Source organism: Ailuropoda melanoleuca, chromosome 14 (genome assembly GCF_002007445.2).
Source record: "Ailuropoda melanoleuca isolate Jingjing chromosome 14, ASM200744v2, whole genome shotgun sequence".
Classification (NCBI taxonomy): Eukaryota; Metazoa; Chordata; class Mammalia; order Carnivora; family Ursidae; genus Ailuropoda; species Ailuropoda melanoleuca.
In genome coordinates this window covers 7,787,441-7,810,363 of record NC_048231.1, presented here as the reverse complement: position 1 = coordinate 7,810,363, position 22,923 = coordinate 7,787,441, and the positions used below count along the sequence as shown (strand labels likewise).

Below are 22,923 nucleotides of genomic sequence, written 5' to 3'. Positions count from 1 at the left end.
ATGTGCCATGGGGCAATTTACTGCAAAGGGCTAGAAAGATGACTATAGTGTTAATGTTTGTATTTAATTACCTTGGGCTTTATTAATCCAAATTGTGTGGCAGGTAAATGAAGGCTTTCAGCTGCTATCAATACTCAGTTTGATACTGGACAGGTAGCAGGACTAAGAGAGGCAAACCCTTTGGTTTGAAAGCAGTGGCTGGCTATATGCAGTAAGTTTTTTTCATTTATTTCATGTCAATATATCATTTAGAACACCACTAAGCACACAGTAATGGGTAAGAGCAAAAATGTTGCCAAAGGATAAGACACAGATGCAACTGTATAAAAAAAATTAAAAAGGAGAGGAAGGTCCATTAACTTGAATTTTATCCCTGAGAAGCAACCACCTCAGTTTATATGAGCCTCCAAAGCCTTCTCAGAGCAGATGGAATCTTGTTTTTCTGTGAAAATAGATAGGGCCAGGAGGATCTCCTAGTGTGAGAAGTTGGAAGTAGGTTCTTGTCTCCCTGGGTGATGCTGAGAGACGTATGCACTTTTCCTGTAAACTACTTTGTTCTGCTATTCAGCAAGAGAACAGTATATCCACTGTTGTTTCATGGGCCTTCCCTCAATGGAAATTCCTATCCAGAGTCTTCTGTCTAGAATAAAATGAATGTAGTATATGATTTTTCCCTTTGGGCTTTCCAAAGTCTTATTCAAAGGCTAAGGAGGCCAGATATGTTGTGTGTGGATTTGGAACTGGACAACAGAGAGTGGCTTGAGAATGTTCTATTAAGTGTGAAAAGGGAAAGTGTCACAAGGGAAAAAAAGTAATTTTGTCCTATTGTGATTTAATGGTTAAAACTACTGAACAATGTTAATCGCTCCTTAAAAAATGCTGATTACCCAAAGCCTTTAAAGTGAGCATTTACAACAATTTCTGTAAATCAGATTCCAGAGTAATAAAAACTGATTACAGAGCCTGATAAATAGTTTTTTTTAAAAACAAACAAACAAACAAACCTTTCTGATATTTTGCCCATCTGCAACTGAGTACAACTGAATAACCACTGCTATTTCACCAACTATAATTTCTGTGTTTCATATTTAAGATGGTTTTGTTAAATAGGAAAATAAGTGACAAAGTAGATGCTTTGGGTATAGGCAACTTCCAGTAACAGAGAACAAGATTAGAGTACTTGGTAGAATAGTTTGGAATGTGATTGCAGAGCTTTCAAAACATACATGATGTTCTTGGAAAATGTTAATATTGCCTCTAATTTTCAGATTAAATCCTGAGGATTGTTCTCTTCAATTTATGAGGCTTCTAGGACAAACTTGGCTTTGACAAACAGCTCTGATGAAGGGATTCAGAAAACTAACAGCAACAATAGTATCAAAATTAGAGAGTAAAGTCATATTATTGGCTTAAAAAAACTTTTCATTTAAGGAGAGAGAATTCCCAGATCTCACTTATGGATATAAAACCAAGAAAGATTAGAAGCCCTGAGACTGAGGGGGATGGGTCCAAAACGTGATGAGGAATCCTGATTAAGGTCCCATGATATTTGTGCCTGCAGTTTCTCAAACATCAATCAAGTCTTGCATTCTTTCTTCCAGTGTGGCATTTCATTCTTCAAGTATTGCCTACAACAGCTCATGGTCAACAGATAAACTCTTTCTCATTATTGTCATATAGTGTAATAGTCCTCAAACGATTGGACTCGGGAGACAAAACTGCAGGGTTGTCAAACCATTATGTAGAAGATTTTAAACTCTTTGTCACTTTCTAATAATCCCTTGGAATATGATATCATGGAGGAAACTTTGAGAGTTGGTTGTCCACGTTTTATTCTGGCCTGAGATTTGGTTCTCAATGTTTTATTCTTTTGTTATCTTTCCGGATGTAATACTTAGTCCTCTCCCATTTCCCAACATTCCTATGGCATACATTAGAATGTCTGCAGATTAATTTCCCTAAAGTCTACACATACACAATTTTACTTGCATTTTTTAAAGCAAATACTATTATTTATCATTCACTCTTTGGGATCGAAGAGCTTCTATTTCTGAAAATTCATATTATTTGGTGATCTCTTTCAATAAGCTAAATAAAAGAGTTGAGGTATGTTGGCACAGAGAAATTAAAATGCCAAATGTTACTGGCTACTCTTCTTCTTCTTTTAATTTATTTTTTTTTAGGATTTATTTATTTATTTTAGAGTAAGGGAGAGAGCATGCAAGAGAGAGTGAGGCGGGGAAGGGGCAGAGGGAGAGGGAGAGAGAAAGAATCTCAAGCAGACTTCCTGCTGTGCTCCAAGCTCAACATAGGGCTTGATCTCAGGATCCTAAGATCACGACGTGAGTGGAAATCAAGAGTCAGATGCCTAACTGACTGAGCCACTCAGGAGCCCTCTGGCTACTCTTCTTAACAAAGAATTGTTATACTTGTACAATGTACATGATTATTCAGTGGAACCTAAGCATTATTCATGACCACAAGCAAGAGTAATAGAGTGCTTGAACAGCATGTTTCATGCTCCTAAAACATGAGAGTGTGTGGTCTGAAATGGGGCCATGTGAAAAAAGGTTGCTCAAATAAATACCGTAGAGTCTCTCCAACACACAAAGGTATTCCTATACTTTTCCCTATATAAATAACAATAGCAGCTAACATTGTATTTAATACATTGCTAAGTATTATTCTCAGTGCTTTACATATAACTTTTAATCATCACAAAAACTCTACGCAGTAGGTGCTACTACTGTTTTATAGGTGCGGGAAAAAAGGTCAGTGATAGGCTAAGTAAATTGTTCAAATGCCACCCAGATACTAACTGGTCAAAGTTAGATTTAAACCCAGTCTGACTCCAGAGTCCATGTTGCCTCATTCTTGTTCTCTGCCTAGTAGTCAATGGCTTGGCGTTTTGATGCTATCAGTGACTTTTTCTCACACTCCACTGGTGATGATGATGATGAGACATTTCTGGGGCAAACAATTACAATTCTGGTTTATGGCAAGAGAATCTCTACAATCAAGCAACCAATTTCAATCACAGTGCAAAAATATTGAACTGTACTAAACCCATTTTTTTCCTAAAAATATTTGCAAAAAATGCTGGAATACAAGCAAGCTCAAAGATTTATTAGTGAATGTGGAATTATTCCACAATTTCAAGTGCTATAGCTGATAGTCATCAAGAAAGATATGTGATAATGGCAGTGATCACATTTAGCAAACTGCTATTCAACATATAAACGTAAGGTATTTTTACCGTTAAACTTTTATTCTGAACCCTGACATAAAATTTTTTGAGGTATTCAAGTCTATTTTGGGATACAAGATATTAGTGTGAGTTTTGCTTTGGTTCAAATGAACAAAAGTTATTTTAGATGAACTTTGTCTGACTTATCAGGAGTTTTTAGGAACAATATAATATATAAGCACAAATCTCATTCCTTTGGAGACAAAAAAATCCTCTCAGCACCACTCCTTCTTCATATGAATGTCTTCTCTGAACCTGAGGTCTGGAGAACACACTGAGGTTGATATTACGGACAAAATAGAACAAAGTAGTATGAACAATATGCCCCTCCAGCTTGGACAGATTTCTACTATCATAAAATAACAGAGGTCCTGATTTCTGGCTCAAAATTAGAGTCATGAGGTTATAAGAATAAAAAATTCTACAGCACATCCTTGAAAAGAAAAAAAAAATAAAAGGATTTTCTTTCTAGAATGAGCCTAATGGTATTATTAAGGAGGGCTCAAGAAGGAAAGCAAAATAGAGTACATCCCTGTTTACCTCAGTGCCTGCCCACATGTAAGGCTGCTAAGTGTTCAGACATGTATATATTTATTTAATGTTCAAGCTTTATGACTACAGCAGTGATTCTCAACAAAGGTGATTTTGTCCTTCCCACTGTTGTGGGGTATTTGGCAATATCTGAAGACATTTTCAGTTGTCACGACTTGAGGTGGGGTGCTACTGGCCAGGGATGCTGCTGGGTATCCTACAATGCACAGGACAAAGTACCTGCCTATAATGCTAAAAGTGCCTAGGCTGAGAAACCCTGGACTACAGGAATAGACTTTATAGACAGGCCTAAAATCTAGGCCTACAGAGGAGGTGGTATATCTGGGAAAACGACTCTTGATTCACTCATTCAAACGATAAGCATTCAAAAACGTGTAGAGGTTGTTAATAGTCATTTGCACCTGTTGATCAGGTGGGCATATAGCCAGATTATCAATAACAGTTGAGAGAGACCAAGTAGTTATAACTCCTCCCGTCTACCCACCATGAGAATAGAAAAAGGGGCTTCTCAATGAGAGGATCCTTATCCCTGTTAGGAAAAAAAAAAACGTCAGTGGTGGATGGCTTCATGGGAACTTGAAGGCCAAGAAAGTTTTCTGTTCTAAGACTGCTGCTATGTGAGTTCTGTTCTGGGTAGAAAGTTGTATTCTTATTTCATATTGAAGAAATGCATAGCCTTTGCTGGGGTAGGTATCTTTCCAATAATCATATCACCCTCCCATTGTGACAATGTGCATTGTCACAAAATAAAAAACTGTCCATTTCTCTATACTCTCTGAAGTATATGCCCATGAAAATGGTGCAGTCTTCCTTTTCACATTTTCTTTTCTCTGCTTCTTCTAAGCTTTTAGGCAAAGATTCATCTTACATGATCTGTATTTCTTGGTAATTACTCTCCAGTTATTTCATGTGAGTATTTTACTCACTAGATTCTGGACCAGGGTAAGATCTGTATCTTCAAACTCCCTGGAAATTCTCTCCACACCTAATATAATTCTGAGCACAAATAGTCATTTAACAGCTTGTTGAATGAACTAGCCAATAATACGCACATAAATGAGAGCAGGATAAAACCAACAATAAATATTTCTATGCTGGTATTCCACTGTGTATACAAGGCTGATTGGACCACTCAAAAAAACAAATACACCAAGCCCATAACATAATTATCTGCAACAATTAAACTCAAAGAATGATTGTAATATGGTATTGCTTAAATTTAATGTACAGTTTCTTGCTTGGTAGAAATGTAATAGGACTTGAAAAAGAATTACATTTACACTTTATTTTCTATAAAGCAATTGAATGAGACACAGTGCTTGGCAATTAAGCCTCTCAGTATCAGTGCATCAATGTGTAGAAGTGGATGGATTCTGGTTGCATACTGACTATGCAAAATCAGAAAGTATTTTTTTAAAAAAGATTTTATTTATTTATTTGAGAGAGAGAGAGAGAGAGAAAGAGCACATGTGCCAGCAGGGGGAAGGAGAGAGAATCCTGAGCAGATCCTACACTGAGCAGGGAACCCTACTTGGGGCTTGATCTCATGACCCTGAGATCATGACCTGAGTGGAAACCAAGAGTCGAAGCTTAACTGACTGAGCCACCCAGGTACCCCTGCAAAATCAGAAAGTATTAAGTAAGCTTACTTACTTGCTATTTTGGTTAAATGCTGTGAACATGCCATGTACTTTAAACAACTCCGATAGCTGGCTTCAGTGGAGATGTATTCAACAATTGCTTGTAAGCAACTAAATACCTGAATGCCTATATTTTTTTGGCGGGGGGGATATGGAATCTTCCCATTCTTTCACAAAAGAGATCATTCCCAAATATTAGGAAATTTGCACGTGAGTCATAATAACATTAAACACACACACATACACACACCAAAAAAAAAAAAAAAAGCAAAAAACCCCAAGAACTTCTTGAACTCAATATGACTAAAAAAATACTGGCCACTTACACACGCCCTACTATCACTTACCTGGGATGAAAAAGTACACACTAGGAAGTCTGCCTGGGAGAGAAAGTGTATATCCAGGATCACACCCCGAAGTGAATTTTCTGTGTATCGATTGTGTAGCCCAGCTGACCAAGAGATAGAGTTATCACTAATAAATTCATAAGTGGGGTACCTGTAAAAAAGAAATAAATTTGTACATAGTCACTGAAATCACAGTGTTCTATAGGGAGGCAGTATCTTATCAGCAGGAGGCGGACCTGTTCCTTTGACCAAAGTTTCTCTTTCTTTTTTTTTTTTTTAAGATTTTATTTATTTATTTGTAAGAGAGAGAGAGCATGAGCAGGGGAAGTGGCAGGCAGAGGGAGAAGCAGGCTCCTGGCTGAGCAGGGAGCCCGACGTGGGACTCAATCCCAGGACCCTGGGATCATGACCTGAGCCAAAGGCAGACACTTAACCAACTGAGCCACCCAGGCGCCCAAAGTTCCTCTTTCTAACAGTAAGGGGAGCTTTATGGCATGTAATAGTTGATGAAGCATCTTTGAATCCATCAGGGAGTAGAAAACATTCTGTAATGCCCTGTATGTTACATGTTTCTGGCATGTCACATAATATACACATACATGCATCAAAATGTCCTTTCTCAATTCATAAGAGTTGAAGGCTCCTTATTTTCTTTGTAATGCGTGACCTCTAAGAGGTTTCTCAAGCTGCTTTCCCATTTGGTCACTGAACTTCTCCTTTAGAATATAAATATTGTGGTTAAATTTCATTTAAATTTTTAACTTAGAATCTGTGATAATTCAGACCTGTCTCCCCTAACCCCAATCCTCGAAGCACTGTCTTAACCAACAGTAATGAAAAATCAATCTAATAAATTTATGATAGCAAATTCCTTATAGATGTCCACCAAGTAACACTTTGATAGTCTTGAGATAGGATATGTGTTTAAACAGATTAAAAGAGGATATCTTTAAGAAGTCTACCATATGTTCAAATGATTCTACTGTGAATTAAGAGGTTTAATTATATTCTAGTATGGAGTGAATAAATTTTCTCAGTGCATGAGGTAGATCTTCAGAGTTAAGTTGCAAACTTAAGGAGTTACATGAAAATGGGATAATAATTGTACCTGCTTTATATAATTATAATAAAGAAGCAATATAAAGTGCTTAGAAGAGCATCTGACATGTAGTAAACACTCAATACATATTAGCTGTGACTGTTACATTCTTCTGCTGATATCCACTTGGTTTTATTTCTTATTTCCTCTAGATCTCTGCAGAAGTACAGCCTAATTAATGAGAACTTCAGCAATTTCTATCTTTTTTACCTGCTTAACCTCATGACTTTTATTATCATTGGACATAATATATATTGACTGTTACTCACTGCCTGTATCCATTCCCCACCTCCATCGTCCCTAACCAGCATGTTAACCAGCATGTAAGCTCTACAAAGAGGCATTTCGTCTGCTTTGTTCACTGCATTATTCTCAGTATCTAGAAGAGAATCTGGAATATAATAGAGGATCAACAGATATTTGTGGAGAGGGCAATAGTTCCTATTTGTAAACCCTGAACCATCAGGAGTCCATTTACATGTCTGTCTCCCACACAGTATTCCCCAAAGGTTGGGACTAGACTTTATTTTTCTTCACCTTCGCAGCACCTAGTTCCCCGCACAATGCTGTGGGAGTAAATACATGAATAAGTGAGTGCTATGTCTCAGACTTCTTCCTAATCCCCAAACAGCTGCTTCAGATTCTCTTCATTTCACAGCCACCAAGGAGCTTTTTCTCATTGCCTCTAATAATGACTGTGACAGCAAAGTCTCTGAGCACTGTTTCAGACTGGTATTCAGTGTTCAGATCCATTTGGCCTCATTATTTTTGACATTTTGCCCTCCTCAGCCCCAAATCAGGGAGACAAAGGAAATGTCACATTTGTTCTAAAAAGAAAACAACCAAAAAGACTTTTAATGTGATTCTTATGAAGCTGCATACCCAGGCATGGGGCAGAAAAAGTAACAACTAAATATGAAAAGGCTGGAGGACAGAGGACAGAGGGAATCATTAAAACACACCAGTACAGGTTTTATCCTTCAATAAAGACTAACTCTGTCAGCATGGTTTGGGTGCCCAGTGAAAAGAAAAGAGTGATTCTTTTACTGAGAAGTGACACTAACATTAATGCCTTTCCTAACTTAAAGACCCCTCCCTGGAATCAAACCAAAAGAACACCTAAGTTCCTCAGGCCTTTTCTGAGACTACTTGATGAAGGATGCTGAATTTGGAAAAAAAAACAAAGAGTAAATAATGAAAAAGGGAGATTTTGCATCTCCAATAATAAGCATGTGTTTCTACACAAACATGCTTCTTTCCTGTCTTTTGCCCACAGGCATGTCAGCAGAGGAATTCTTTTACTGTGAAGTTGTAGAGATTAGCCCCTGATTAAAAAAAATATTTTTTTTAATCTTCTACCTTATAAAAATTTATTTTTACATCACTCACAAAGGACTAACTTAAAGTTATAAACTAAGAACACATCTTCTTTTCTGAAATCTTTCTCCAGAATAAGGGAGATAACTCCTCTTCATGATTTCACTGTACCTGGTATACAACTCCTACAAGACATTCATCTCACTATACTGCAATAACTTGTTACATGTATACGCCTACCAGTTTGATATTCCTTGAAATAAGGAGCCACATATTATATTTTATTTCTCTTTGTATTTCTAGCGTCCTGTAACTGTGTCGAGCATATTATAGTTCAATAAATTAGTGAAAAAATTCACCACTCTTTATTGCTGAGTCTTCATTTCACAGGGCAACCAAACACTTTACAAAAACTTTTAAGCACATTTTTCTTGCTTTTATTCATTTAAACGAAACTAATTTTAGGAGGGCTCATCCAGCATTTTTGATAAAGAGCACACTAAATATGTAAATATTTATTCTGGGAGATTTGTAAAGACTTGTTTCTTCTCCTGTTTCATCTCTGTTGCCAATCTCCAATCTCCACGTCTTAGACTACCATATTGGATTGTCAACTTCAACAGTCCTTCTTTCTTTGCCAATGAGTCTGTGATTTAAACACAATAACAGTGGATTACCTATGAGAGAGATCTCTACATTAGCAATGGCTGCCAGTCAGTGGGATACAGGTGCCAAAATCTCATGGATGAACTCCATCTTAACCTAGAGAAACCTGAGGTGTAATACCAAGCAGCAAAGCATTAACTGCTCATTTTCACGAAGAAGCCACATATATAAAGCTAATCTTGACAAAAGATAAGCTACCCAGAAAACGGATTCTCCCCTGTGTGAATCCTATACATCATTTAATTCCTCAGCTCTTCACCCTCTTGAAGAATGAAAGTCTCATAATCACCCTGGACACTATATATCTTGATGAGACATTAATTCATGTTTTTGGTCTCCTAAAACAATAGAAGAGGTTTTATGGTTTGCTTAGGTATCAAAACTAATCCTGACAGGTCTAAAGCAGAGTTGATTCGAGTAGAAAAACATCTAAGTAAAATAATGGAGGAGAGAAACAGCATTTAAGTTCCTGAGAAAATTTTCAAAATGACTAATAAAATTGAGGTGCCTGAGGGAGCCTGGGTGGCTCAGTTGGTTAAGCGTCTGCCTTTGGCTTGGGTCATGATCCCAGGGTCCTGGGACCGAGTCCCAGATAGGGCTCCCTGATCAGCAGAGAGCCTGCTTCTCCCTCTCCCTCTGCTGCTCCCCCTGCTGTTCTCTCTCTGTCAAATAAATAAATAAACAAACAATAAATAAATAAATTAAAAAATTGGGGCACCTTGATGGTGCAGTCTGTTAAGCATCTGACTCTTGATTTTGGTACAGGTCATGATCTCAGTGCAGTGCAGAGCCTGCTTGAGATTCTCTCTTGGGATGGCTGGGTGGCTCAGTTGGTTAAGCCACTGCCTTCAGCTCAGGTCATGACCTCGGGGGTCCTGGGATTGAGCCCTGCATTGGTCTCCCTGCTCAGTGGGGAGCCTGTTTCTCCCTCTGCCTACCACTCCCCCTGCTTGTGCGCTCTCTCTCTCTCTGACAAATAAATAAATAAAAATCTTAAAAAAAAAAAAAAGATTCTCCCTTTCTCTCCCTGTGCCCCTCCTGCTCATGCTCTCTCTCTCAAATTAATAAATAAATCTTTAAAAAAATGGTTCAGAAAATTAAAACTAAAGGACTTCCAAAAAGGGGGGGAAGTGCATAAAATGGTGCTGCTACGTTTATTAACAGAATATGAAAAAAACTGCCTCCTGGACTACCATGGGGAGAGGGGTTACTAGCTGCTGACTGCAAAAAGGAAATTCAAATTGTACTATTTCCTGCTGTCAACTGTACTGTAAGGTTGCTTGCTGTAAAAATATCATGCTGCACTATGGATCAAAGTTGTAAGATGTTCATATCCTTTTATCTAAATTATTTCCAAGTCCAGAAATCTAGCTTAAGGAAATAATGTGGGTAACTTTAGGAATACATCGTGGCATTGTTTATGAGTAAAAAACTGGAAATAATCTAACTGCACAATATTAGGAGAATGAGCAAGCAGGCAACTGCACATCCATCCAGGAGACAGATAGTCATTAAAAGGGACATTTATGATGATTATTTTTTTAGGGACCTGAGAAAATGGATCCATTGCTGTATTAAAGTAAAAAAGAATTCAAACGATTACATACAATACGATCAACTACTAAAATAGGTAACTATATCAACGACAAAAGGGAATATGTCAACATTGAAGTAGTTGTTGCCACTAAGTAATAGGACTGTGGGTAACATTTTTTCCTTACCTATATACTTACCAACTTCCATTTTTTTTAATGAGCATGAATCATTTTGCTAATCAGGGAAACAAGAAAAACATGAAAAAAGCTTGTGATGCTTTAAGAGCAAGTAAAAGAGTAGATAAAATTAATATTTTAATATTTTTTCAACCAAGCTACAAATTCAGTCCGGTATTTTAAAATGAAGAAGCATGGTGAACTATTTCTACTTTTTTTCTAGTCGGTCTGGATATCAAACTGGAAAAGTATCTGTGAAGATTTTGTATTGTGTTTTGTGCTCAAATGTTCATTTAATCCCTAACTATAAGCATATAACTTGGTTTATACTTGGCTGATGAATTTCATGGTCCTTTGTGTGTGTATGTGTGTGAGAGAGTGACAGTGTGAGAGAGAGAGTACTTGGTAGAGGGAGCCTTAAAAAAAAAAACAACGCAATTTATATCAGGTTAATTTGGATTCTTAGGAGGGAGAAATAGGATTTAAATTATTATCCAGTGATTTGGATAAACACCCACATTACAGTCCTCACTTTAAATTTGTTTTTCTTCCCAACTCCTATTTGTGACATAAGAAATGGACCAAGAAATAAATTAATTAAATAGTCATATAGCTTAAATGATTAACAGTTAATAAAATGTTTTCAAACTGATGGGATTGAGATAAACATAATTCAATAATTACTGGGCACTTACAAGAGCTAGAAACTGTGTCTAAAGTGCTTATAATCCAGTGAGGGAGGCAGAGGTAAGCAAGTACTAAAAACTAAGTCAGGGGAATGCACAGAGGAGGGACACTGAGGGATTCAGGGATGATTTCTGGAGTAAATGGTGTCTGAGCGGAACTAAGACTACATATTCTTCTCGTTCATTCCCTACTTTCCCACATTTAATACATCCTTTATTTATTAATAGTAAATAAAGGACAATTCTGGGTTCACCCAGATCCTGTGATAAATTCCCAATTAGGATCAGTGTGCTTCTTGTATTTTCAGAACACCCTACATTAAGTCTACAGTAGCACTACTCATACTGTAGAGTAATTGTTCTCCCACTACAGTAGGAATTCCTCGAGAGCAGAGTATCTTGCGTATCATGGAATCCCCAGTACCTAACACAGTGCCTGAAATATAGGCATGTTCCATGAATGATGGTTACTGTTCAATACATAGTAGCAGTTCTTATCCCTCCACATATAAAACTTATCTTCTGATTCTTTACTTCTCTTCAATATAATTTCCAAGTTCCAGAAATTTTTTATGAGATGAAAACTTATATTTTATATATGTTTCAGTTGCCCATAATTGCTAGTGAAGATAGTGAGAGCACAAAGATAAGCATCTGGTGTGTTTTATTGCTAGAAGCCTTAGATAGCTGGTTCGCATTATGGACTGAATGTTTGTGTCCCCCTAGAATTCCTATGTTTGAGCTGTAACTCCCAACGTGATAGTATTTGGAGATGGGGCCTCTGGGAGATGATTAGGACTAAATACGCGTATGAGAATGGGGCCCTCATGATGGAATTAACGCCCTTACAGGAAGAGACACCAGAAAGCTTGCTCTCTCTCTTCTAAACACACAAAGAGGTCATGTGAGTACACAGCAAGATGGCAGCTGCCTGCACACCCAGAGAAGGGACTTCAGGATGAAGTATACACCTTGCTGGCACCTCAAATATGCTTTGATTATATTAACAGTCACATAAGTACACAGTTGTTTGAATTTAAAAAACTTCCAATAATCAGTAGTAGTAGTATAACAAGAATCACAAGTCATAGGAATTAAGGATTCCTTTTAACTGAAAAGGATTCCAGTCTAGAATCACTAGTTCATCTAACTCACTTTGTTTTCGCCTCCTTTAATAAAGAAGGGTCGTCCGTGGCCAAATATACTCTTCTTTTATCCACGTGCATTCTTCGAGCAAGTAGCTGAAAATGTTCTTCAACATGCACCATGTATTCCTCGATGGGATGGAAGGCTGCTTCTGTTCCCACCTTGTCTGTGCGTCTGACATGGACTCTGAGGGGCAGAAGGAGAAAGTCAGACTCTGCTGACAATGTTCTAGACCACTGCATGCTTTTAGGGTGTTCAACTTTATACCCTTATTTATGGTGGCATCATAGACATTTTAAACCAATTTTTCTTTCATTTTGCCATTAGAAAAAATAAAGTATTAAAAAAATTCAAACAAATACATTCTAAATATTATTTGCATATTAAGACAATACAAGGAGAACTAGAAAATGAGCTTTTGAAGAATGCTTTCTTGTAAAGTAATTGGCATATCCAAGAATAATGGTAAAATAAATGGATGATTTCAGAGTTATACTCCATATAGGGAACAAAATACCAACCAGCCTTCCAGAAAAAACTGGGTATAACTTTTTAAGATTTCTGACAACAAATGATACCAAGATTCACAGTTGTTATTACAGAATATTAAATATAATTTTTGCAACATTTTGATGCCAGCTTTTCTTTTTCTTCATGATACTCTGTATAGTTACTGTAACTGCCAGCTTATAGAATTGAAAGTTGTCTGAGGAAAACACAGACCTGCATGGATTCTTCCTATAGCACGATCAAGGCAGGCAAACCTTTTAAGAATTCTTAACTATTTTAAGTTCATGGAGACGTTCTAGCACTTTTGTTGTATGCATAATGAATTTCCTTTTGCTGTTTTTCATTCTATCAAACACAAGCAGATATTGATCTTATCTGTCCTATTTTTAAAAAGCTCTAAAACTATAAAATTGGGGATAAAGATTTGCATCGCCCTGCACTGAATATGTGCTGACGTCCACAGTACTCTCCTTCCCTCTTAGTGCTTTCAAAGTAATTGTAATGAAAATAATGGACAGAGTTTATTTTCATAAATTAAAACTCTCCTTAAACTTGCCCTTCCTGTATCTCCCCCTCCACCAGATTACTAAACCACTATTCATATGTGGGAAAAAGAAAAAGGCAGATTTGTTTCCCCTTAGGTCACAGCATATGGGCAGGCCTTAGGTCAAGCCGAAGGCCAGCTTTTAATTCTGAATCTGGAGGGAGGGTATATTTTCACTATAGTTAATCTGATATCTCTGCAGGTATTCTTTCCTTTGCATTCCAGACTATAGTTCAAATGCGAATACCATCATATGAATACCTATTCTATCATCTTTTTCTTCCCACATCCTTCTTAATCACTGCTTCTCTCATGAAATTGGAATTGCTCACTGTGCTCCACAGAGATTAAGTGGGACAGAAAGAACAATTCCACTGAATTTCAACGAAAAGCTTCATGAGAAGAAGCACTATTTGTCACTCTGATTTCACCATGTATTTCTTTAGCTCTAACATTTAAAATAGGGATCGGGGTGCCTGGGTGGCTCAGGCATGATCCCAGGGTCCTGAGATGGAGCCCCAATCCTTGCTCAGCGGGGAGTCTGCTTCTCCCTCTCCCTCTGCCCTTCCCTCCCCCTTCATGCGCCTGCTCTCTCAAATAAAAAAATAAAATTTTTAAAAATAAAAGGGGGATCAGTAACTTCTATACATATGAAGACTAAGACACAAGGGAAGATGTGGGGTGGGAGATATGAAAATAAAAATAAAAACAAAGAAGAGCTGTAATAACAGAGGAAGAATCAAAGGAAGAGGGGCATTTGAGGTAGTGGCAGAGTACTACTACTCAATTTCCTCAACTCGCCGAGTACTCTTGAAATTAGGCCTGAATCAAGAATTCGAGAGAGGAGCATTATGGTCTTTATGGAAGAACCAAAATGTTAGGCCTGTGAAAGATATTAGAAGTCATTTTAATTTAATGTAAGTGTTTCATCAGACAGTTAAGGAAACTGATGCTTCTGAAGACATTATCAATGAACAAAAAGACAACATAAACCAAAGGGAAGCTGGTTTCTCTCACATACATTTCAACCTGGTCATCACAAAAGTAAAAGTTCTTCGTGTACTTGCTTTTCACTATAATTGCCCCTTCAACAACATGGGTGTGAACTGTGTGGGTCTACTTATACACAGATTTTTTATCGTACAGTACTGTAAATGTATTTTCTCTTCCTTATGATTTTCTAATAACACTTTCTTTTCTCTAGCTCAGTATTCTTTCCATTAGGCAAAGAAAATTTTCCCAAGGTATGAAATTTGGCACCAGAACTCAGGAAATTCCTCTTTCCATAACTGTTTATGTATGTGCAAGAAGCACATACTTATGAGCAAAGATGCTCCTTTGGATTCTTCATTGTTCTAGGATCTCCTGATACATCTCCCTGAACATAAGCATGAGACTGATTGCATATGTACACGATAATTCCCAAGTGGGCCAAGAGATAATTTTAAATAATAATTTTAACATTATCTTACATTATAAATAGTCCTCTTATTCTCAAAAATAGCTTCCACGACAGAAAAGAAAACAGAGCATCGAAAAATGCAGAATAATCACCAGTGGTAATTAATGAAGCCTAACAAAAAATGCAATAGAAAAGCTATAAATGTGACAGCTTCATCTCATGGCCTTGTTAGGATAAGACAGGAGTCATGTATAACATCCAAAATACTCTCAATAAAATAAAGTTTTGTTAGCTTCCCCAGAAGAGGTAGCTAATTTCAGAAATATGGGTTTAATATATTTGTTGAATGAATAAATAAATAAGTAAATGAGGGTAACAAAGAATGATGACTCAGCTGTTCTAAGTGAACAAAGGAAGAATGATCTCCCTGTGACCTAAGGTGAACCCTGGAACATCTGTTTTTGGGTGGGGCTCTGAAAATTAAAGTATATATCATACAGTTTATAATATATTATAAAGTATACATATCTCTGCTACTATCTGAATAAATCAGATTCTTACCCAATAACTGGATGTTTGAAGCCAAGCTTCTTGGTAGCCTCTTCTATTTCCTTTTCCAACCAAGGTTGTGGGCGGATCAAGTATTTGACAAACTGGGACACCCACCACACTGCAGGATCACCATGGACTCGTACAAGCCGATCTGCAAGGTCTTCTGGAATAGCCAGGGGTAAATACGGTGGACGAGGATGAAGACTGTCTACAATGGGGAGCTCAACCACCTGAACATTTTTGTCCTTTACTTCACCTGCGAGAATATCAAAACATATCATCACCATACTGCATTCCTCATACAATTACCATTTAAGAAGAACTCACTCTGGATGCTTTCATCCTCATAGCAACTCTAAAGCAGTATTATAATTCTCACTTTACAGAGGCAGTTAAGTCGGTTGCCCAAGGTACTAGCACAGAAGTGATAGAGCTAAATTTCACATTTAGGTTGGTCTACCTCTCAAATCCATGGCATTTTTTCATGCTGCCATATCAACATCTCATATCCCAGATAAGGATGTATCCAGTACTCAAAGTATCTAATCAGAGAATAACCATATTGCTACTGAACACAGACAGTGAGGCAAAGTTCTGGTTTTTTTTTAAGTTTTTGAACTAGACAATAAAGTGTTCTCAAAACTGCCAGATTGCCATTACAGCAAATGGCTCTTGCATTACTTTAATGACAGAGCACAATGATACTAGAGATACCTAAAGATTATAATTATAACCTAAGCAGTTACATCTTTTAAAGAAAAAAAAAACCTAGATAATTCTAAAGTCTTCTTTTTTCTTGGCCAAATTGTCTATTATATTTTCAATTATGACAACAACATAATCTATCTTGATTGTTCATCTGGATATTAATTTAAAGTTGGAACAGAGATTAGATGCTAACTTTTGTAGATGATGATTAGTTTCAGAATCCAACTTCTATATATCATTAATGTTATTGCTGTTCTATCAATTTTATTATTTATTTAAGATTTTATTTATTTATTTGACAGAGAGAGAGAGAGAGAGTGAGCGAGCACAAGCAGGCAGAGGGAGAGGGAGAAGCAGGCTCCCCTCTGAGCAGGATCCTGCGACCATGACCTGAGCCAAAGGCAGTCACTTAACCAACTGAGCCACCCAGGTGCCCCTGTTCTATCAATTTTATAATACAATGAGATGAACATCCCCAAATTGGATAAGCCAGTGACTTCAGAGTTTACTTTATATATTGAAGACCACATAGTAATAACTAGAAGACACAAAGACATCAGGCAGAGAAATTTCACAAATACAAAATGTACTGAATTAAAATTTCAGTAACAGAAAATATTAACCTGAACATATAAAATAACTCCACTTAAGATGTTGTCATTGTGCATAATGAATTAGAATCACAGTTAATCCTTGGACCATTAAAGAAAGAATGCATTTGTGGAGAATAAACCTAGAAAACATTTAAAATGTATTCACCAGAATGGAACATAGTCCTCAAATTCTGTTTGTGTTTTTTTTTGCATATATGCAAAATGTTTTAAGATAAATTACATGACCTGGGAAAGTAATCACTCAAACCAACTGCATGATTATTAGAAAATCAGTTGGCCTAACTAAAAATTAAAAATGTTTGGTTAATATTCTCTTTCTCTGATATGTAAGACTCATTTCAGGATTCTTAGAATAAAGCCCTTGAAAGATAACATTTGTTGCATGAATAAGTGGCAATAAAAAAATTTACCACCAGTATTGCAGTTCATCTAGAGTGCCAATTAAGAAAGAGGTGGACACCAAAAAAAAAAAAAAAAAAAGAGGTGGGTACCTCTATCAGACGAGAAACTGTAATTAAGAGTGTATTGGGGAAAGAGTGAGCTACATATTAAATTAAGCTCTAATAATCTTCCTAAGGCAAGGGAAATTGGGGTGCTTTCTCTGATATGGACATAAGGGGTGTAGTACATAAATGATAGAGAAAAAAAGGAAGAGAAAAAGTTTTTTTATAAAAAAGAGAGAAAGAAAGGAAAAATCTAGCCTATCCTATACGACTATAAACAAAAGCAAAATTAATAGAGCTACCTTCCTTTTGTGATTTCTTCCTAACAAGGTCATTCTAAATGTTCTGTGTTACTAGCCCATCTTTCACTTACATAGAAGTATTACCCTTTCGATTGCCCCAAGGCCTCAGCTTTCTTACAGCTAGTCCTACTGACAGCTTTCAGATATAAATGAAAACTTCCTCTATCTCCAAGACAGAGGATTCAGTTTATTTTTGTTGATTCTTCATTCATTCATTCATTCATTCAGTTGTTCAACACTGCTATATTCCAAACACCGTACGAGGCAGAGTATACAATGATAACATGGTTCTTGCCCTCCAAGATTTCTAGTTCAAAAACCTCTCCCAGAACTGACTGCTTTCAGTGAAAGAAAAATAAACAAAATAAAATACCATCACCCAAAAACATGCTATAAAAAAGATATCAATACTCAACCAGTAAAATATTATGAATTTATCATTTTCATATCAATATCATTTTCATTTATATAAAAAATAAAAGTTTAGCTTCCTCAATAATGATATATTTCAAAATAAATGAAGATAACATAGTACATGTTATGTTAGAAGGTTCCTTTTTTAACTTGGTTTACTACCTAACATTTTTTATTCTACTGGTATACATAATCAAAAGAATTTAAATCTGGAACAGATTCTAGAGATAATTTTGTTCAGTAAATAACTTCACTGAAAACAAAACCATATTATTAAATTCTATATAGATACTATTTCCTGTGAAGGGCTCCGAGCCCAAGCCAGATTTCTATTTTAAAGAGGAGATTATCAGCGAAAAAAAGGGGTATAATTGCTTTTTCGCTTACATCTCCTATGAGTTTGAAACCAAATGAGAGACAGAGAAGAATAAAATGGCGATCAAAATATCAGCTTGATTACCAATAAGGATAAACTACAGAACGTAGTTCTTTGTTTTGGATTTTTGGCTTTATGGGTTTCCTAATAGTTCCCAGCCAGCCCTGTGCAGAGTTTGTCAACCATGGCCTACCACACGGGGGAGGTGGAGGAGCATGCCTTCTGAGAGTAGACTGTACCATGAAAGAAGCCAGAAAGGGCTGCGCCTCACACATTCAGTTCCTTCTCCTAAACTCACCAGTTGTACACTGCTTTCTTTCCAAGTGGAAGGGAAATGAGGTAGACAGAAAGAAGCAAAAAAGCACTCCAGTACCTTTCCCTTGAAGAAATGAATTCATTTCTCTTCTAAGAAACTCTTGAGGAATAGAGGACTCCCAGTACCTGTTCCTACCCATCTCCATACCCAAACAATTATCCAGTATTAAAGAACTATTAAAGATACCTTGATACCAAGTTGAGAATTTGCCTGACATAATTAGAAAGACTGAAAAAAAAGTAACTTTCTCAACTATGAGATTCAATGTTTATTTTAATCTTTTATCAGGAAATTGTCTGAAATTATCTCATATGCCACTTAAACTAATCTCTAGTAATCTGAGTTTGGGAAACACAGATTTACTTAAACTCCCTCATTTTATAGAGGAAATAAACTAGAGAGGTTAAGTGAATTTCTCAAAGGTAATAAAGCTAATAAAAGGGCCAAGATTAGTGTTTACTGCATTATTTATGTTACATTCTGCTTTCTGGAACCTATATATATATATATTTCAAAGCATTTAAGTATGTCTCCTTTTGATCAATCAAAAGTGCCCTGCCATTCTATTAATACTTTAGTGTTGAAAAAAAAAAAAAAAGCAGCACTGCATCAACCTTTCAGCAAGAGAATGTTTTGTATGTGTAAGTCATACAAAAGTCAGCACTATGCATTTGGAAAGAATCAGACCAACTAACCTAGGTATTACACAATTGACTGCCTCGTTCAACTTGAACTGATATGGTCATTATTAATTATTTCAGAGACTCATTTTCAAGGCTACCTCTTCTTGTTGCTAACTCTGTTTCCAAAGGCAGGGAAGACTCAACAGACTTGTTAGTACACTTACAGCTCTCTGCCAGTAGCACAGATAGCTCTTTGACAGGGAGGATCTGCACAGCTGCTGGCATGTATCTCTAGAGAAGCCCTCTTCCCTGCTGCTCAATTCATTGCAACCCCATTTAAAAGCATTATTCTGTTATCATTCCACATGCCATAAGACAGAGACACTAGCCCTGGAATTAGTCAATTTGAATTATTAATCATTAGTAGATTCAATAGAAAGGTCTTAACATCTACCATGAATGAATAGGTTCTGTTATAAGGAAAAATGTTCCAAGGGTGGAAAAGATTTGGGGTCTTAGTTCATGAGATATCTTCTGCATTTACTATCTTCTTTCTTCAGTTGCTACTCAGTGACTGTTATCACTCTGCCTTGTGAGAGAAACAGAACTTAAGAGGAGAAAATCTCCTGAAGACAGAATTCATACAGCCAGAATGGTCAAAATAAAGAAGTTTAGAACAGGGTTGCCAGTTGGGAAAAATCTCCAATAAGACATCACTACCTGTAACTTAAATTTCACTTGGGAGGAGGAGGGGATTATAAATAACACTTTGGCAATTCTGAACCAAAAAAGCTATCTGCTTTCTGGTCTCAAGACTCCTAAGAAGACTTCTTTCAATATCCACATAGGTCCATACTTCCCTCAAATAGCTACAGATGGTTAGAATGAGGTTTTTTTTTTTTTTTTAATTTTTATTATTTATTAGACAGAGATAGAGATAGCCAGCGAGAGAGGGAACACAAGCAGGGGGAGAGGGAGAGGAAGAAACAGGCTCACAGCAGAGGAGCCTGACGTGGGGCTCGATCCCATAACGCCGGGATCACGCCCTGAGCCGAAGGCAGACGCTCAACCGCTGTGCCGCCCAGGCGCCCCTAGAATGAGGTTTTAATTCCCTTTCTTGAATGGCTATAGCTGGTAAATGCCATCACACCCAAGAGTCTTTCCAAAGACTGTGCCCACTGCTGAGATTCATGGACCTACCTGAGGCTGGACGAAGGGAGAGACTTCAAACAAATATGGTAAAGCAAACGCCTATTCGCACAGTACCTTGATTATAGCACATAGAGATTACGAGTATGGATTTGGAATGACAAAAACTCGTGTTCAAATGCTCTATCTACTTAACAGTCGTGTGACTTTGGGTAAGTTATATTTAACTTCACCTCAGCTTCTTCATCTGGAAAATGGCATTGATTACAGCACCTTATTCATCTGTAAAATGGGATTAATTATAGTATCTTATTCATCGAGTTATTTTAAGGATGAGATATTACATGGAGAAAGCTGAGCACAATGCCTGACACATAGTAATTCTCAAAAAATGTTAGTTCTTTACCCTGGGATCAATTCTGCTGAACAACTCTCAAGAAGCTAGCTAGAGTTTGGTCAAGGAAGAGATTATGTGCCAAAATATTATATTCTTTAAAAATTAATGAAAGTTCCCAAATTCAGTGAGCCAAAGATATACTCCTAAATATATTAGATATAAGGAGATATAAGATACACACTAAAAGTAAATCTTATTCATACTGTTTATCATAGGCAATAGAACAATAAGCAGCTTTTATCTTTTCAAAATATTCAACAAATGTTCAAACTGAAAGATAGTGACTGGCTATCTGAAAGTTCTAACATCCTATCATCACTAAATTGACTTGATCAAAATTCTGTTCCACAATGAAAGCACAGAAAGACAGTAAGCTGTCTAAACTAGTAATACATATTACAGCAAAGAATCTGTATGCTTAAATTATATCTACAAAGATATTCTGGACTTCTGAGATTTACATTCTTTAACACTGTGTGGCCAAATATGACTGCTTAAATTCTTACTAAAGTCTCTGAGACTTGTTAGGGGAGGTACGAGTAAAAGGAGATCAAGACTGAAAGCTAACTACCTGTGGTGAGACCTCTAGAGGCAGTGGGGATTTTTCTTGATTTTACTTGAGACACAATAAGATGGACACACACACACACACACACACACAAATCACACAAATGTGTGAGGTCTACTCTTCAGGATTTTTAACAATGATGACATTAATATTTATATCTTCATTTAATGACTGAGCTGTGTTCTCAAAATACGGAGGAAAGTGAACAGCTGGGCTACCTTCCTTTTGTTTTTGAACCACTGCGGCTGATAGAGATTTCTTCTTGAACTTGAATGAGCAACTGTCGCCTGCCATATGAATTCCATCACCGCTCTACTTAAGCAACAACTCAAAAGACTGTTATTACTGCCAGTTTGAAGCCTTCAACCAATTGAGTAAAAGTTCTAAATTCAATCATGAAACAAAGTGCAGTGTTAGCAACATTCTTAAGAATTAGCATATCACACTATGGGAATGATTGTGCAGCATTCGTACGAGGTGTTTCCTGCTTTACTAGTACAGAAATGCCTTGCAAAGGCAACCAGACTCATGGTTCACCGACCTCAATGTTATTCTGACAGACTGGATACGGGACTAAAGAACGGCTATGGAAAATATGTAATATCTTAGTGAGTTATGCAGTTCAGGATGAGGCAGGCAGGACAGTATCAAAAGAAAAAAGACCAAAGAGATTTTTTGCATCATGCCATTGAACAGAAGGCTCCGTACAGTCATTCTGCATGTTTCTGAAACAAATTTAGTCATTTAACTTTCATATACATATATGTTACTTTGCCAAGATTCCAGATAGTCCACAGACAGCTTGCTCATAAATGGGACAGTGCCAACAGTTTCTCTGATGACTCACATTGCATAGGCCCTATAACTCCATGTAGAGATTTGGAAGAGTGTTCTGGCTTTTTTTCTTTTTCTTTCCTTTTTTTTTTTTTTAAATAATTTAGTACTTTTTTCCTAACTTAGAAACTCCTTCTAATCCAAGGGATCCCAAAGAATTTTAGAACAGCTTTTCTCATGGGGGAAAAAACAAGAAAATAGAGGAATGGAAAGCAGCAGAAAGATAAGGCTTAATTTCAACAAATTATTTAAGAGCCGAACTCCAAACTCTCTTTTCCCCATTCTCATAAAAAAAAAAATGACAATTTCATTTTCATATTCCTCTTATTCTTTCACCACAAGTCACTCTCCTTGAAAGAAACAGGCAGGAGGAAGGACCTCCAGGTAATAGTCTTTTATCCCTTGAGGATTCCTGAAAGAGATGATTGCGTCTACTGGGGGGTCACCAGGATCTCACAGGATAGAGCTGTCAGTTGACATGCTGTGTTCCCTTTTGCTTTGGAGGAATTTTATAGCAGCCTTTGTGATTAGCACTTGGTTGGAGTTAAGAATGCAAAGTTTCATGTTGGACTTACAGTTCCTTGTGATTTTTCTGCTAAATTATCATTCAACTGTTAAATCAGGAAGGACTAATTTGAGTTTCCTGTTAACAGCGTATAGATCAATCCCAATACCCAAAAACATAAGAATTATATCTAGAAATTCTGGCTACCCCATGAGAGAAGAAAATGAAAATATAGTCATGTCGGAAGAAGAAAA

The 22,923-nt window shown here is 36.8% G+C and overlaps 1 protein-coding gene across 11 annotated transcripts in view; it reads right to left on the bottom strand.

The window, feature by feature from the left end:
* Positions 1–22,923, bottom strand: part of FUT8 (fucosyltransferase 8) — a 296,269-nt gene that overhangs the window by 3,628 nt on the left and 269,718 nt on the right. For all 11 annotated transcript variants that reach the window (XM_034643016.1, XM_034643008.1, XM_034643013.1 and 8 more), the window contains 3 exons: positions 15,430–15,676; positions 12,422–12,598; positions 5,787–5,937 (listed from right to left, as the gene is read on the bottom strand). In XM_034643016.1, coding sequence (XP_034498907.1) covers positions 5,787–5,937; positions 12,422–12,598; positions 15,430–15,676 — 575 coding nt within the window. The remainder of the gene's footprint in view (positions 1–5,786; positions 5,938–12,421; positions 12,599–15,429; positions 15,677–22,923) is intronic.